This window comes from Scophthalmus maximus, chromosome 5 (genome assembly GCF_022379125.1).
Source record: "Scophthalmus maximus strain ysfricsl-2021 chromosome 5, ASM2237912v1, whole genome shotgun sequence".
In the NCBI taxonomy this organism is placed as follows: Eukaryota; Metazoa; Chordata; class Actinopteri; order Pleuronectiformes; family Scophthalmidae; genus Scophthalmus; species Scophthalmus maximus.
Genome location: NC_061519.1, coordinates 27,440,001 through 27,457,745, shown reverse-complemented (window position 1 = coordinate 27,457,745; position 17,745 = coordinate 27,440,001). Strand labels below are relative to the sequence as shown.

General features: G+C 45.1%; 2 protein-coding genes and 1 pseudogene across 2 annotated transcripts in view; 2 read left to right on the top strand and 1 right to left on the bottom strand.

Annotated features, from left to right (window-relative positions):
- Positions 1-1,481: 1,481 nt before the first annotated feature.
- Positions 1,482-5,013, bottom strand: LOC118311340 (annotated as a pseudogene).
- A 50-nt stretch (positions 5,014-5,063) lies between these two features.
- Positions 5,064-9,703, top strand: LOC118311341 (Ig heavy chain Mem5-like). Its single transcript, XM_047331943.1, has 5 exons — positions 5,064-5,415; positions 5,506-5,823; positions 6,442-6,480; positions 7,761-8,069; positions 8,153-9,703. Exons 1-5 carry the CDS (start codon positions 5,241-5,243, stop codon positions 8,374-8,376), a joined length of 1,065 nt encoding a protein of 354 aa, XP_047187899.1. The 5' UTR covers positions 5,064-5,240; the 3' UTR covers positions 8,377-9,703.
- Positions 9,704-13,622: 3,919 nt separating this feature from the next.
- vcpip1 (valosin containing protein (p97)/p47 complex interacting protein 1) overlaps positions 13,623-17,745 on the top strand; it is a 5,904-nt gene continuing 1,781 nt past the window's right edge. Inside the window, exon 1 of the mRNA XM_035634118.2 lies at positions 13,623-16,587. Within this exon, the coding sequence (XP_035490011.1) occupies positions 13,950-16,587 (2,638 nt within the window). The 5' untranslated portion in view covers positions 13,623-13,949. The remainder of the gene's footprint in view (positions 16,588-17,745) is intronic.

Genomic DNA, 17,745 nt, shown 5'->3' with positions numbered 1-17,745 from the left:
CTGCTCCAGAGTCCAGTTCTGCTCCAGAGTCCGGTGATGCCACGACGGTGTGACATAAAACAAACTGATCAAAACCGCAGCAGAAAATTTCTGCTCTGATGAACGAAAACAAGTGCAATATGTTATTTTACTTTAACTTTGTTCACACTGACACACACACACACTCACACACACACACACACACACACACACACACGAATCAAGGAATAAGAACAATGATATTTCATGTGTTGTTCAGTGTTTGAGTCAGATGTTTGTGTTTTGTGCGTACAGTATGTCAACAGTATCATTCTTCAGGAGCGTCAGCGTCTCTCCCTCCGTTTGATCAGAGTCAGGAACCAGAGATTCTGTGTTCGGTCGGACTTCCTGCAGCTTCTCTCACACACTGAAGCGTTAAGCTGTCGTTGTTGCGGTGAAAACCCACTCACCCACACACACACACACAGACACACACACAGACACACACACACACACCCCAACACACACTCACCCACACGCCCACACACACACACACACACACACACAGACACACACACACACACCCCAACACACACTCACCCACACGCCCACACACACACACACACACACACACACACACACACCCCAACACACACTCACCCACACGCCCACACACACACACACACACACCCCAACACACACTCACCCACACGCCCACACACACACACACACACACACACACACACACACACAAACCCCAACACACACTCACCCACACGCCCACACACACACACACACACACACACACACACCCCAACACACACTCACCCACACGCACACACACACACACACACACACACACACTCCCACACACACACACACACACACACACACACACACACACACACACACACACACCCCAACACACACTCACCCACACGGACACACACACACACACACACACACACACACACACTCCAACACACACTAACACACACACACACACACACATTAATCTGCTGCTAGACGGTTGAGGTCCTTTTTAAAATTCCACATTGAAGATGTGTAAGATAACGTGAGGTACCTGATCTGAGAGCAGCGTGACGCAGAGTCTGGCGGAGCTCGATTAATGTATTTATCTGTAGCTGTAGTCAGTCACCTGTCAGAGGTCACCGGTGTGATCAGAGGTCACCGGTGTGATCAGAGGTCACCGGTGTGATCAGAGGTCACCGGTGTGATCAGAGGTCACCGGTGTGATCAGAGGTCACAGGTGTGATCAGAGGTCACAGGTGTGATCAGAGGTCACCGGTGTGATCAGAGGTCACAGGTGTGATCAGAGGTCACCGGTGTGATCAGAGGTCACCGGTGTGATCAGAGGTCACCGGTGTGATCAGAGGTCACCGGTGTGATCAGAGGTCACAGGTGTGATCAGAGGTCACAGGTGTGATCCTCAGATTCACAACTTCCAGGCTTTTGCCAAAGGGACACGGTCACAAAAACACGAAAAATGACAGACAGATGCATCGGCTCAGATACTTTATGAAAGGAGCGATATCGCTTACACTTGATCGTCCTGAAATAGACAGAAAACTATCTTTGAGAAACATTTATTTGACGGGAACTTTGATAGTGAAGCCGTGAGACATGAAGGTGAGAAGAAGGCGAAGAGACGACGACAGTCAGCCATCTTGTTTGACGCGGGTGGACGGCGTCTTGTTCCTGACGATGCTGATCAGACACAGTCCACAGCAGTAGACCAGACTCTTCACTATCAGCAGCGTGTACAGCAAACACAGCAGCTTCACCTGGAACTGAGACGGGGCCGAGGCTGCTGGAGGAGGAAGTGTTGGAGGAGGAAGTGTTGTTGGAGGAAGTGTTGTTGGAGGAGGAAGTGTTGTTGGAGGAGGAAGTGCAGAAACGTCTGAAAGGAATCAGAAGGACATGGCTCAGTGCTCTGCTCGCTCTGACACACGAGGCTCAACACAGTCTCCAAACGTCCGTCACCTTGTCCAGCCTGGGCCTTCACCGTGCCGCCCTCATGCTGGACGTTGCAGAGGTATCTGTATGTGTGGAGAGCGTCCCGGTCCACCAGCCTGATGGCGGCGGTGCTCCCCGACCCTCTGAGCTCCAGCTGCCCTCCCCCGGCAGGGGGCAGCTCCTCCAGAGGACCACCCTCCCTCTGCCTGGTCCAGGAGAACCGGACCGGAGGAGGAGCCATGTCCGAGGCCGCGCACAGCAGGAAGCTCTGGTCCTGCAGGGCGGCGCTGGAGGCTGCTGGGTACACGCTCACCACGGGCTGCACCAGAGGCTCGTCTGCAGGTCGACAGCAGCAACAAGCAGCACAGACACACAGACATTCAATCACCTGTTATGATTATTATTATTGTTATTATGATCATTATATTATTATGATTATGATCATTATTATTATTATGATCATTATCATTGTTGTTATTATTACTAAAAAAGAATTCGTATTATGATTATGATTATTATCATAGTACAGAGGCTCAGTGGAAACTGCTCGTTCACACAGACTCTGGATTCAGCTTCACACTCGTCATGTTAAAGATCACGTGTCTCATCAGACGGGAACAAACTTTAGATTCAACTTTGATAAATCATATGTTATATTAGTCTATTAACAATATTTAAAATTTATGTTTGACAAAGAGACACATTTATACATATTTAAATTTAAATACTATGAACGTCAAAAGATTTTGAGAATATTATAATATAAATAATATTATAGGATTTTGAGGGTAAAATACAGAAATATATTTATATATGTGTAAATATATATAACACATGTTTTTTTCTTATAACGACAAAAGTATACATATTCTTCACATGTAGTTAAATAAATACAATAATACAAATTATTCATGATTAAATTATTCACTCTTAAATTTGACCTCATATAATTTTGATCAAATTCTACATGAGACCAAATATAAGTTGAAGGATTCATTTATTATTAATTTGTATAAAGAATATTAAATGTTACAAATGTGATAAAAAAACAATACATATTATTTTTGTCTTCAAATTATTCCAAATATATTTCTCATTATTAATACATCTTACACAAAGACACACAGTCTCCATTAAGTTTTACAGTAAACAAAATGTATTTACTGTGAATTAATACAATTTATATCATAGTAAAGAGCTTTGTATAAACATATACAATATATATATTGTAATATTGGTTTTCCTAAAATTAAGTTTTAATTTTCTAAATAAACATTTAATTTCAAATATATTTACCGTCAGACAACATCTGTATGTATTTACTGTATTCACAAATATTAACTTTTGAAATATAATTTTCCATAATGAAAACTAACGTTTAAAAAAACATGAAACGTTTAAGAATCGTAGTGAATCTGAAGAATCATCAGTAAAATTATTTTTGATGAACTCAGAGTCGGATGAGGATCCAGAAAGTTCTTAACCAACCTTCTGTCTCTCGTGCAGCGAGATTTCACTTTCGCAAGTTATTAAATGTTTTATTAAAATCGCTCCAGAAGGAACTTTGTCCAAATTCTGAGAAACTAACATGTCAAGATTTAATCAAACAACTGAAGGAAAATCAGAGTTTGTTCTCACCTGTTACAAACAGTTTAGTTCCAGAGCCGAACTCTTTGTCTCACAGTGAAACAGACTGATACAAAAAGCTGCTGCTGCTCAGTGAATCATCTGAGGTGAACCAGTCCAACGTTCATGTTCCCTCAGGATGAACCGCAGTAACTCTGCTCCTCCTCTACTTGTCATGTAGCGCCACCATCAGGTCAACCTCTTCATTGTCCATATACTTTGCTTTATGATCAACACCTGCAGAACAAATGTGGTTCCATCAGCCTCAGCTCTTATTGGTGTTTAGTGTGGATTAGCAACGTTAGCGTGCTAACACGTCCTCTTTCAACTTGAAGGGACAAAATGAAATTTAATAAACGACTCAATATTATATAAATAATAATAATTTAATGCAGAAATAGTTAAACACAGTTTGCTAATGAAAGGGATTTTTGTGCATTTCCACATTTGTTTATTCATTTATTTCTACATTTATATGATGCATGAACTTTTATGAGCGATAAGGTTTGAGACACGACCTGCAGCTTATCTAGTTCAACTGATCCTCATGAGGTATGAATGATGTCATGATGACATCATACAGAGTTATAACTGTCTGATACAGTGTGTGTGCAGGTTCCTCTGATGGTTTCTGAGTGGGACCTGGTTTTTGTCCAGGCAGCAGGGATCAGTTCTCACTGTGGTTCCAACAGGAGCAGTAGTAGGTGGCTGCATGAGAGCGCTTCACACTCTTTATCTTCAACTCACAGATGCTCTGTTTCCTCTCAGCTGTGAAGTCGCCAACCTGAGGATGATTGTAACCTGAATAAACAGAACCACCACTGTTAACACCCAGAATCACTCTGAATGTTTCTGTGTCTTTCTTCTGGAACCAATACACAAAACACCCGCCAGTTCCTCCACAGCTGAAAGACGCAGCATCACCGACCGTCCTGGTCAATGATAACTGGTCCTGAATCGGCTGTGCTGCCATGGCAACAAGCGCTGTGGAGAAACAGACGGACGGACGCAGGTTAGTGTGACCGTTTGTTCAAGGTGGAGTTTGTTGGCTCCTGATTGGCTGGAGACACTCACCTGAACACAGGCAGCACAGAGCGGCGGCGGGCAGGAGACGCATGTGGAGCTGTGGTGTTTCCTCTGGGGAGCCTGAGGAGAAGTGGAGCTCTGACGCAGCTGAGGCTGAAACCAGGACGAGACGCCAGACGAGTCGTGGCTCACGTGGTTTCTGACGCCTCCTCTCGTAAGAGGCTCGGCTGCATCGTCTGGATCTGACTGTACTTCCTGTGAGTCCCCACATGGTGGCGCTGCTCCGCTTTGCTCCTTGACTTCAGCCACAGGTGTCATCCTCATCATCCTCATCATCATCATCATCATCATCATCATCATGTCAGTGTCGCTCCCTCAGACTGAATCAAGATGGACGACGTGACAGCTCCCAAGACGTCCTTCTTGTACAACAGGAGGAAGCGGAGACACGTCGTCCATCTTTATCATCTGTGGTCTTGTAAAAGTCCTGAGAGTGAAAATGATCCAGTTCCTCTGAAGCTTAGTACAGTCAGGAACAGTTTCATGAGAGTTGGTTAAACTCAGAGTTTATTACTGTTCTTTCTCCTTTACAAACTACTGGAACCAGCTGAGCCGTCGGACCCACAGAAGACTGATCCGTGCCGCAGGGGCTGATGGGAAGTGTGAGGAGGCGTCAGAAACCACGTGAGCCACGACTCGTCTGGCGTCTCGTCCTGGTGTCAGCCTCAGCTGCGTCAGAGCTCCACTTCTCCTCAGGCTCCCCAGAGGAAACACCACAGCTCCACATGCGTCTCCTGCCCGCCGCCGCTCTGTGCTGCCTGTGTTCAGGTGAGTGTCTCCAGCCAATCAGGAGCCATCAAACTCCACCTTGAACAAACGGTCACACTAACCTGCGTCCATCCGTCTGTTTCTCCACAGCGCTTGTTGCCATGGCAGCACAGCCGATTCAGGACCAGTTATCATTGACCAGGACGGTCGGTGATGCTGCGTCTTTCAGCTGTGGAGGAACTGGCGGGTGTGACTATGTGTTCTGGTTCCAGAAGAAAGACACAGAAACATTCAGAGTGATTCTGGGTGTTGACAGTGATGGTTCTGTTGATTCAGATTTCAATCATCCTCAGGTTGGCGACTTCACAGCTGAGAGGAAACAGAGCATCTGTGAGTTGAAGATAAAGAGTGTGAAGCGCTCTCATGCAGCCACCTACTACTGCTCCTGTTGGAACCACAGTGAGAACTGATCCCTGCTGCCTGGACAAAAACCAGGTCCCACTCAGAAACCATCAGAGGAACCTGCACACACACTGTATCAGACAGTTATAACTCTGTATGATGTCATCATGACATCATTCATACCTCATGAGGATCAGTTGAACTAAATAAGCTGCAGGTCGTGTCTCAAACCTTATCGCTCATAAAAGTTCATGCATCATATAAATGTAGAAATAAATGAATAAAAAAATGTGGAAATGCACAAATATCCCTTTCATTAGCAAACTGTGTTTAACTATTTCTGCATTAAATTATTATTATTCATATAATATTGAGTCGTTTATTAAATTTCATTTTGTCCCTTCAAGTTGAAAGAGGACGTGTTAGCACGCTAACGTTGCTAATCCACACTAAACACCAATAAGAGCTGAGGCTGATGGAACCACATTTGTTCTGCAGGTGTTGATCATAAAGCAAAGTATATGGACAATGAAGAGGTTGACCTGATGGTGGCGCTACATGACAAGTAGAGGAGGAGCAGAGTTACTGCGGTTCATCCTGAGGGAACATGAACGTTGGACTGGTTCACCTCAGATGATTCACTGAGCAGCAGCAGCTTTTTGTATCAGTCTGTTTCACTGTGAGACGATGAGTTCGGCTCTGGAACTAAACTGTTTGTAACAGGTGAGAACAAACTCTGATTTTCCTTCAGTTGTTTGATTAAATCTTGACATGTTAGTTTCTCAGAGTTTGGACAAAGTTCCTTCTGGACCGATTTTAATAAAACATTTAATAACTTGCGAAAGTGAAATCTCGCTGCACGAGAGACAGAAGGTTGGTTAAGAACTTTCTGGATCCTCATCCGACTTTCAGTTCATCAAAAATAATTTTACTGATGATTCTTCAGATTCACTACGATTCTTAAACGTTTCATGTTTTTTTAAACTTTAGTTTTCATTATGGAAAATTATATTTCAAAAGTTAATGTTTGTGAATACAGTAAATACATACAGATGTTGTCTGATGGTAAATATATTTGAAATGAAATGTTTATTTTGAAAATTAAAACTTAATTTTAGGAAAACCAATATTACAATATATATATTGTATATGTTTATACAAAGCTCTTTACTATGATATAAATTGTATTAATTCACAGTAAATACATTTTGTTTAATGTAAAACTTAATGGAGAATGTGTGTCTTTGTGTAAGATGTATTAATAATGAGAAATATATTTGGAATAATTTGAAGACAAAAATAATATGTATTGTTTTTTTATCACATTTGTAACATTTAATATTCTTTATACAAATTAATAATAAATGAATCCTTCAACTTATATTTGGTTTCATGTAGAATTTGATCAAAATTATATGAGGTCAAATTTAAGAGTGAATAATTTAATCATGAATAATTTGTATTTATTGTATTTATTTAACTACATGTGAAGAATATGTATACTTTTGTCGTTATAAGAAAAAAACATGTGTTATATATATTAACACATATATAAATATATTTCTGTATTTTAGCCTCAAAATCCTATAATATTATTTATACTATAATATTCTCAAAATCTTTTGACGTTCATAGTATTTAAATTTAAATATGTATAAATGTGTCTCTTTGTCAAACATAAATTTTAAATATTGTTAATAGACTAATATAACATATGATTTATTAAAGTTGAATCTAAAGTTTGTTCCCGTCTGATGAGACACGTGATCTTTCACATGACGAGTGTGAAGCTGAATCCAGAGTCTGTGTGAACGAGCAGTTTCCACTGAGCCTCTGTACTATGATAATAATCATAATCATAATACGAATTCTTTTTTAGTAATAATAACAACAATGATAATGATCATAATAATAATAATGATCATAATAACAATAATAATAATCATAACAGGTGATTGAATGTCTGTGTGTCTGTGCTGCTTGTTGCTGCTGTCGACCTGCAGACGAGCCTCTGGTGCAGCCCGTGGTGAGCGTGTACCCAGCAGCCTCCAGCGCCGCCCTGCAGGACCAGAGCTTCCTGCTGTGCGCGGCCTCGGACATGGCTCCTCCTCCGGTCCGGTTCTCCTGGACCAGGCAGAGGGAGGGTGGTCCTCTGGAGGAGCTGCCCCCTGCCGGGGGAGGGCAGCTGGAGCTCAGAGGGTCGGGGAGCACCGCCGCCATCAGGCTGGTGGACCGGGACGCTCTCCACACATACAGATACCTCTGCAACGTCCAGCATGAGGGCGGCACGGTGAAGGCCCAGGCTGGACAAGGTGACGGACGTTTGGAGACTGTGTTGAGCCTCGTGTGTCAGAGCGAGCAGAGCACTGAGCCATGTCCTTCTGATTCCTTTCAGACGTTTCTGCACTTCCTCCTCCAACAACACTTCCTCCAACAACACTTCCTCCTCCAACACTTCCTCCTCCAGCAGCCTCGGCCCCGTCTCAGTTCCAGGTGAAGCTGCTGTGTTTGCTGTACACGCTGCTGATAGTGAAGAGTCTGGTCTACTGCTGTGGACTGTGTCTGATCAGCATCGTCAGGAACAAGACGCCGTCCACCCGCGTCAAACAAGATGGCTGACTGTCGTCCGCCACCAGCTTCGACCTCTGACCTGTGGAAGCCTGAAGACCAACTCCAGACCCGAGCCGCCTGGTGAGTCGTCTGAGACTCGCGACGCTCCACAACGTCCTGTCCTGTCTCACACTTTCAATACGTGAGTGTGGTTAAAATGTAAATGTTGAATGTTGGTGACAAAATGATGAAATTGAAACGACACTGAGACGAGAGAAACAGGCCTGAAGAACAATATTACATTGATGATGAGACTGTAAAGGAGACTGAAGGACCTGACGAGCAGGATACATCACACACCAGTGTGTGTGTGTGTGTGTGTGTGTGTGACCTCATGCTGGGACCCTAAATGTACCACACACACACACATGAGACAAACACTGGTGCAACTGTAATTGAACATTTAACTTGAGAAATTGATGAACACGGTGAATTCATTTAATTCCATTCTGTCACTGGTTGAACCACAAACACTGAACCTGGTCTCGTGTCAAAACCACTTCAGAGCCTCTTTGAGAATAAACTCCTCCGCTCGTGTTCGTTGTATCAACACGTCACCTGAGGCCAGTTTGGCTCGTTCACGTGTTTGTAACAATTTGACTTCAATCATTAACAGATAAATCAACACCAGTCTCGTCCTTCAATCGTCATTATTCAGACAGAACCTTTGTTTTCAACGGTTTCATTTAAGAGTTTGATCAAAATTACAAATCCTGTTTTAGTCAACAAGTTGATGAAGAATCAGTTTTTTACATATATTTCATTATTACATGTATCGAAAATAACAAAAGAAAATTGACAGAAATGTGATCAACAGATTTTATCCTGTGTTTTGTTTCAGTTTTAATAAATATAACAATATAATAATGTTATGAGGCGATGAACATTTAAGAAAAGAAATCTGTTTTACTGTTTTAAGTTCCTTTCTTCTTATTAGTTATGGCAGTAGTTCTTTTATTGTCATGACAGTTATTCACTTATATGATGACCAGTTTTTATAGATTACATTTGTTTGGATAATATCAACTGAAATATTTAATTGGATTATAAAAGAAAAAAGACAAATATGTATTTTTATTCTTAGACTTTCGCTTCAGCTCATTGTGTTGATTGTCTGCAGAGCAACCTGACTCAATATTTACAGTAGTGTCTTTAACTGTGTACAGTAAAAATATGTCAATGATCTGAACAAATGAAATAATTCTTCACGACGTACAAACTGTGAATGATTGTTTGATTTCACGTGTGATGTTTGTTTCGTCAATATGCATCGATACATGAATTACTATAAACTCAGATGCTCCCTTGAATTAATAAATCCTATGATTCACACTGACGCTCTGGTCAATGTGTGTTTTCTGGAGTCGTTGAACTTCACCTGCTCCGACAGCAAATCTCTGTGAGAACTGATTCCATCTGCAGGAACGATTTCAAATGTACGTGACACGATTATTGATCCAAATAACTGAAGAAGCTTCAAGCTGCAGTCGTGTTGCGTGGCTCCACATTTAAATCCACCAAAGTGCAAACACGCAGACGAGATATAAATATATGAATATAGATTTTATCTGAGTCTTTGACAGTTCCCAGGTGTTTTGAAGTTTCACCTTCACGTCCTGGATCTGGATCAGAATCTTTCCACAGACCTTTAAACCGTGTCATTATTTTAAGTCCCTTAGACCAAATTGTATCCATGTTGTTTATTTTGATTTGAAAAATGATACTGGCTCCGACAGAAACACTTGAAAATGTACCAGAACGCTTCTCCTCATTCTGTCTGAGCTCCAGTCCATGTGTCTATATATGACATGTACGACATAATATGATATGTTTTCATCTAGAGCCGTGAATTATTCTCTGTGAAAAGAAATCTGTTAAAGAACGAGATCAAATGATCCACAAACAAAACCTTCATGTTTTCTATCTTCACTTCCTGGAAACAAAAGAAAACAACTGCTGTTTCCAGAATTGAACAAATATGAATCAATGTTCTGGTTGTCGGTTGTTTTATGTCGTGAGAATGTGAATAAATTCTGATTACGAAACAAACAGCAGCCTCCAGGTGTTTGTGTGGAACATGTGGCTGTGAGTTTGTGCAGCAGCAGATATGAATCTGGTCTCAGTGGTTATTAAAAATTAAAAAAAATAGTCTGTTGACAGAATCGGCGCTTCCGTCGAGACGCAGACGAGTGTGTGTGTGTGAGTGTGTGTGTGTGTGAGTGTGTGTGTGTGTGACTGTGTGTGTGTGTGTGTGTGTGTGTGACTGTGTGTGTGTGACTGTGTGTGTGACTGTGTGTGTGTGACTGTGTGTGTGCGTGTGTGTGTGACTGTGTGTGCGTGTGTGAGTGTGTGTGTGTGTGTGTGTGAGTGTGTGTGTGTGTGTGAGTGTGTGTGTGTGTGTGAGTGTGTGTGTGACTGTGTGTGTGTGACTGTGTGTGTGCGTGTGTGTGAGTGTGTGTGTGACTGTGTGTGTGTGAGTGTGTGTGTGTGAGTGTGTGTGTGTGTGAGTGTGAGTGCGTGTGTGAGTGTGTGTGTGTGTGTGAGTGTGTGTGTGTGTGACTGTGTGTGTGTGCGTGTGTGAGTGTGTGTGTGTGTGTGCGTGTGTGAGTGTGTGTGTGTACGTGTGTGAGTGTGTGTGTGTGTGTGAGTGTGTGTGTGTGTGTGTGAGTGTGTGTGTGTTAACAACACGACGACAGTTAAAACCACTGTAGTGATAAACAGCTCGACGCCTGAACTCAGAGCCGACAAACCAACTCTGATCAGATATTATTCAAAGTTCAACTTGTTCAAACAAATACATGAAAATGAAGCAACAACATTGTTTTTATGTCTGTCAATTTCTATGTTTTTTTATCCTGATTTCGTTTTCTTGCTGTGAGTCATTATAGCAGCTGTACAGTTATTTTATGACTGTTATGTGTTTATCTGTATGATGCTCAGTTTTAATAGATTCAATAACAAGACAACTGAAAGTTTTCATTGGATTTCTTCTGGATATTATTCTTAAAAAATCTCTTTTTTCTAGTGACTCAACAGTCGTGTCATTTAATGTGAAAAATACATTTTACTTTTTAACATTCTGAACACATTTTGTAATTCTGTCCAAAACTTAAAAACACAGAAATCAAATATAAAAAGTTTTAACTTGTCAATCTATATCATTGTTTATATTGTTAATTTATATTATTCATTCATATTAATTAATATATGTTTGTCAATATTTTCAGTGCCTGTATAATTTTTCCTTTATTTTTTAAAATGATAAATACATTAATCAAAAATATAAAGTTATCTTCAAGTAAATCATTTATAAAATCAAATAATGGTCAAATTAAAAAGTTACAAAACTTTATTTGAAACAAAAACTACATTGAATGATATTTTACATTTACATTACATTAGAAACAATAGAGAAAAAATTTGCATCCATTTGCATCAGTTAATCATATTTTTCATCACTTCCTGAGACTCTTGTATTCCTACACTCACACGTGGATTATCTTATTAAAAATAATAATAATAATACATTTCATTTATCACATACGTGACCGATCACATTGTGTAACATGGTTCAAAATGCAAAAAAGATCAGACGAATTAAACGACGACTTGGTTTGTGATGGTTGATCAGCTGACGACCATTTCATATTATGTTAATATATACAGATGATATATTAAAAACATAACACATGGCACAGCTTTTGTCTATTTCATCCCTGACTCTCAGGAGTCAAACCTTCACTCCGCTTCAGTCTCCACTTCATCTCGTCCTTCGTCACTTCTGTTTCTTGGTTCATTTGTTTCAGTCTTCTGTACATTTGGATGTAAATCCCTGAGTTGGCCTTTGGCGACACTCACTGACTGTGTTCTGCTGCCCTCTGGTGGCTGAGGTGACGTAGTGCTGTCAGACCCGAACAAGGACTCACTTCGCCTCCTGTAAAGGAACATTTACAGAATCCAGCCGGAACCTTTACATTAGTAAGTTATTTTGTCGTTGAGACATTTTTCTGATTTCCCCCCTCTTTTATAAAACGTGTCAGTTGCAGCTGTAAAGATCAGTGATGTGCTGTTAAGAAACACGTGTCTTTAGTATCACTTGATATTATAAAATTAAAACAATGTCAAATAGATTTTTATATCAGAGCTGTAAAATAAATTGTATGTATATATTAAAGTGCTGGAGTGAAGTAGCAGTCGTGAACTTAATAATATCTACACTCGTCTACTTTTTCTAACCAACACTTGAGAAAGTTGCACTGACGCGACGTCACCATACTCCTGTGTCTCATTTCCTCTAGTTTCAATAAAGTATATAAAGTTAGAAATATATCGTTAGAAAAAGTAGACGAGTGTAGATATTGTTAAGTTCACGACTGCTACTTCACTCCAGCCCTCTAATACATACAAACAATTTATTTTTACAGCTGTGATATAAATTCAATGAGATAACATATATTGTATATATTGTTTATTGGGGCCTATAATCTAAGTCTTGAACTTGTCTGCATTGACCACAGACGGACAGAGAACTGACATATTCCTGATGTATTTCCTGCTACGACAGCCTGTAAATACCACAACATTACAAATCCATTGTATTGGACTGCTGTTCATGTTTAACTTGCCTTTTGAAATTCTGTCACTCATGTGGCCTAATGTCATAATACCACATCAGATCGCAGCAGCAGGTTTAACGCAGTCAAGTCCAACACGTGGGATCGAAGAACGACTCGGTCTGATCGTCTGACTTCTGAGACTCGACTGACGAACAAACACCACAGGTCATCTCGAAGTAGCATCGACTCGTACTTGTAATAATCAATTAGGGCTGCAATTAACGACTGTTTTCATTATCGATTCATCTGTCGATTATGTTCCCGTGTTTCTCAAACCCACAACACGATGTTTCGTCCTCACACCAGAGATCTTCAGTTCCTGTCAGGAGGAGCAAAGAGACCAGAACATGTTCACATGGAAGAAGATGAAATCAGAGAGTTATGACTTTTTTTTCCCATAAAACTATTTGAACCGACGAATCGATTGTCAGAAATAGCGGTCGATTCCTTCAGCAGTGGTCGATGAACTGTCGCAGCTCGAGTCTCGTCATTCGGGTCCAAACCGCCATGATTCGGTCGAATTCACTTCCTGACACAACAACTAAAATAACCCCGTCGCTGCGGCGCGATGCATTCTGGTCAATGTAGTCCACTGCGCGCGACCGTGGCTCTGTTCGAACCGGAGCGTCGCGGTCGTCGGGCCGGGGGACGCGCGGCGCGCCGCCGCGGAGTGACGCGCCGCGCGGCGACAGAACCCGCCGCCGCTCCGCTCGCACCTGCGCCCGCGGACATGGAACCGACGCGACGCGGCGGAACTACAACTCCCGGCACGCGGCGTCACGTGGCGGCCGCCGCTCGCCAGCGGAAGAGGAAAAGCCGCCGCTTCCGTGTTGCTCTTGTTATTCTGGTGAACGCGGATCCGTCGCTCGCGGCTCCGGGCTCGTCGGACGCAGTCGCCGGAACTGGGCCCGTCATGGTTCTGTAGAAGCGGACCGAGGTTCCACGCGTTTCTTTCCCGCCCGGACCATGTCGCTGCTGCAGAGCGCGAAGAAGAAAGACAAGCGCGTCCTGTCCGGGACCTGCCCCGACCCCCGGTGCCGGGCGCGGCTGTTCTTCCCCGCGCACGGCCCCGGCAGCATCGAGTGCACCGAGTGCGGACAGAGGCACGAGCAGAAGAACCTGCTGACCGTGGAAGAGGTGACGGACCCGGATGTGGTGCTGCACAACCTGCTGCGGAACGCCCTGCTCGGCGTCACCGGGGCCCCGAAGAAGGGCACCGAGCTGGTGAAGGTGATGGGGCTCTCCAACTACCACTGCAAGCTGCTGTCCCCGGTGCTCACCAGGTACGGCATGGACCGACAGACGGGCCGGGCCAAGCTGCTGAGGGACATGAACCAGGGCGAGATGTTCGACTGCTCGCTCCTGGGGGACCGGGCTTTCCTGATCGAGCCGGACCACGTGTCCACCATGGGCTACGGCAAGGACCGGTCGGGCAGCCTGGTCTACCTCCACGACACGCTGGAGGAGGTGAAGAAAGCCAACGGCAGCAGAGAGTGTCTCATCCCGGTCCACGTGGACGGAGACGGACACTGCCTGGTCCACGCCGTGTCCCGAGCGCTGGTGGGCAGAGAACTGTTCTGGCACGCGCTGAGGGAGAACCTCAAACAGAACTTCAAGCAGAACCTGGACCGCTACAAAGTCCTGTTTCAGGACTTCATTGATGCTGTGGAGTGGGAGGACATCATCAACGAGTGCGACCCCCTGTTCATCCCGCCTGAAGGTGTGCCGCTCGGCCTACGCAACATCCACATATTCGGGTTAGCCAACGTGCTCCACCGGCCCATAGTGCTGCTGGACTCGCTGAGCGGCATGAGGAGTTCTGGGGATTACTCGGCCACCTTCCTGCCGGGCCTGGTGGCAGAGGAGCAGTGCCGTGGGAAAGACGGGAAGCTCAACAAGCCCATCTGCATCGCCTGGAGCAGCTCCGGCAGGAACCACTACATCCCTCTGGTGGGAATCAAGAACACAGTGCTGCCCAAGCTGCCGGCCCGTCTGCTGCCGAAGGCCTGGGGCGTCCCTCAGGAGCTCATCAGGAAGTACATCAAGCTGGAAGCGGACGGGAGCTGTGTGATCGGCGGCGACCGCAGCTTGCAGGATAAATATCTGATGAGGCTGGTCAACGCCATGGAGGAGGTGTTCATGGAGAAGCACAGCATCCACCCGTCGCTGGTGGCTGACGTGCACCAGTACGTCTACAGACGGACCGGCGTGATCGGCATCCAGCCCGAGGAGGTGACCGAGGCGGCTAAGAAGTCCGTGATGGAGAACCGGCTGCACCGTTGCCTGATCTGTGGCGCCCTCTCTGAGCTCCACGTCCCACAGGACTGGTTGGTTCCTGGTGGGAAACTCTACAACTTGGCCAAATCCACACATGGTCAGCTGCGGCCGGACAAGAACTACAGCTTCCCCCTCAATAACGTGGTCTGCTCTTATGACCCGCAGAGAGACGTCCTCGTCCCAGATTACAAACTGAGCTCCCTCAACACCTGCAACTGGTGTCACGGCACGTCAGTGCGCCACATCCGCGGCAGTGGGTTGGTGGTTTACCTGGACGGGGACCGAACCAACACCCGCTCCCAGGGGGGGAAATGTGGATGTGGCTTCAAACATTACTGGGAGGAAAAGGAGTATGACAACCTCCCCGAGGCGTTCCCCATCACGCTGGAGTGGGGCGGCCGGGTGGTGCGAGAGACTGTGCACTGGTTCCAGTATGAGACCGACACAGCGTTGAACAGCAATGTGTATGACGTGGCTATGAAACTGGTCACCAAGCACTTCCCGGGCGAGTTTGGCAGCGAGCTCCTGGTGCAGAAGGTGGTAAACACCATCCTGCATCACACCGCCAAGAAGAACCCGGACGAGTATAACCCGGTGTCTATCGATGGGGCTCATGTCCAGCGACTGACGGACACTACAGAGACCCCGCAGGCTGCGGACACTCAGCCGCCGACGAAGATTATCCTGACTGGTCAGAAAGCGAAGACGCTCCACAAAGAGGAGCTGACGATGAGCCGAGCAGAGCGCAGCATCCAGCAGAGCATCAGCGAGCAGGCCTTCGTCACGCAGAAGCGACGGACTGACAAACTGAAGCAGGAGCAGAGAGGCCACGGCCGGACGTCTTCCCCCGGCGGGTCTCCAGAAACCTCCTCCTCTTCAGCTCCGGCCACGCCCACAAAATCCTCATCCCCCTCCTTGTCCAATAATGAGAAGAAGATCCGCGTTACCACCAGCGATGGCCGACAGGCCATGCTGACCCTGCCGGCCCACACCACCTTCTCAGAGCTGCGGGGGAGCATCGCCAAACAGTTTGGCGTGCCGCCGGCGCAGCAGTGCATCCGCTACGGCTTCCCGCCCAAGGAGCTGGTCCCCCCGAAGGGCGGCGAGGAGAAGGAGCCCGTGGCGCTGCAGCACGGCGACCGGGTGACGGTGGAGATACTGAGGGGCCCCGAGGACAAGAGCCCCTCCGCCTCCATCCCACGGGCCTCCAGTTCGCACTCGGTGAAGAGCGAGGACACGGCGACGTCCGGCAGGATGAGCACCGGGGAGCTGCAGGACAGCATCGACCTTGAGATGTCCTCCCTCTGTCTCCTAGCGACCTTGATGGGTAAGAATGCAGGAGCGTGTGACATGTGAGTGCAGATGTTAGAAGATAAAGTCACAGGTGATGTCAGCTGAACCAAGGCTGCAACTGTTGATCAGCAGTAGTGATTATTCTATTGATCCTTTCTTAACTAAGCGCTGGGACATTCAGAGTAAACAGCAGCAGAAAATATTTGAACGTTGGCTGAAATATTTCACTTTTATTTATTTTAATTCTTTTTACAATCAGATCATTTGTCATTTAACATTTAATTGTTTTAACCCTGAGATCAAATTCACGAGACAACTTTCTTCTTCTCTTCGTCAGTTTCAACTTATTTCAATACTGAAGTTGGTTTCACTGTGACCGTTGTATGAAAACCAACACCTGGAAAACTACAAGTACAACTGAGACTGAAATTAATCAAAACTAAATTAAAACTAGTCAAAATGAAAATAAAACTACTTTTATACCTGTTGGGAGCAGATGACACCCATCACGGTGTCAGCGGCCCTGAATGAGTGTGTGTGTGTGTGTGTGTGTGTGTGTGTGTTAATGTGGCGAGTCAGGCATTTCTCATCGCCAGGAGGGTCAAAGGTCGCAGCTGCATTCAGATAAACAGACGAGCCGACGGCAGCGTGACAGAGCGTCTGTCGATATTCAGGGAGGTTTCATCAGCGCTCAGTCCTGACGCTGCACTTCCTGTGAGCAGCGTCAGTTCATCAGTCTGTGTCTCTAACTTGAGCGGACAGACAGACAGACAGACAGACAGACAGACAGACAGACGGGCGGGCGGGCGGACGGACGGACGGACGGACGGATGGACGGACAGAAAGAGAGAAACGGACAGACAGAAAGACAGAGAGACAGACAGAGAGAGAGAGAGATACAGAGAGACGGACAGACAGAGACAGAGAGAGAGAGAGAGAGAGAGATACAGACAGACAGAGAGAGAGACAGAGAGACAGACAGAGAGAGAGAGATACAGACAGACAGACAGAGAGAGATACAGACAGACAGACAGACAGAGAGAGATACAGACAGACAGACAGAGAGAGAGACAGAGAGACAGACAGAGAGAGAGAGATACAGACAGACAGACAGAGAGAGAGAGATACAGACAGACAGACAGAGAGACAGAGAGACAGACAGAGAGACAGAGACAGACAGACAGAGAGAGAG

Excerpts from the sequence above, each read along its gene's own strand:
- LOC118311341 (XM_047331943.1), top strand. The coding sequence starts at position 5,241 with ATGGGAAGTGTGAGGAGGCGTCAGAAACCACGTGAGCCACGACTCGTC. Across the intron at positions 5,824-6,441 it reads TTGGAACCACAGTGAGAACT|ACGATGAGTTCGGCTCTGGA; the intron begins GATCCCTGCTGC and ends TTTCACTGTGAG. Across the intron at positions 8,070-8,152 it reads GAAGGCCCAGGCTGGACAAG|ACGTTTCTGCACTTCCTCCT; the intron begins GTGACGGACGTT and ends GATTCCTTTCAG.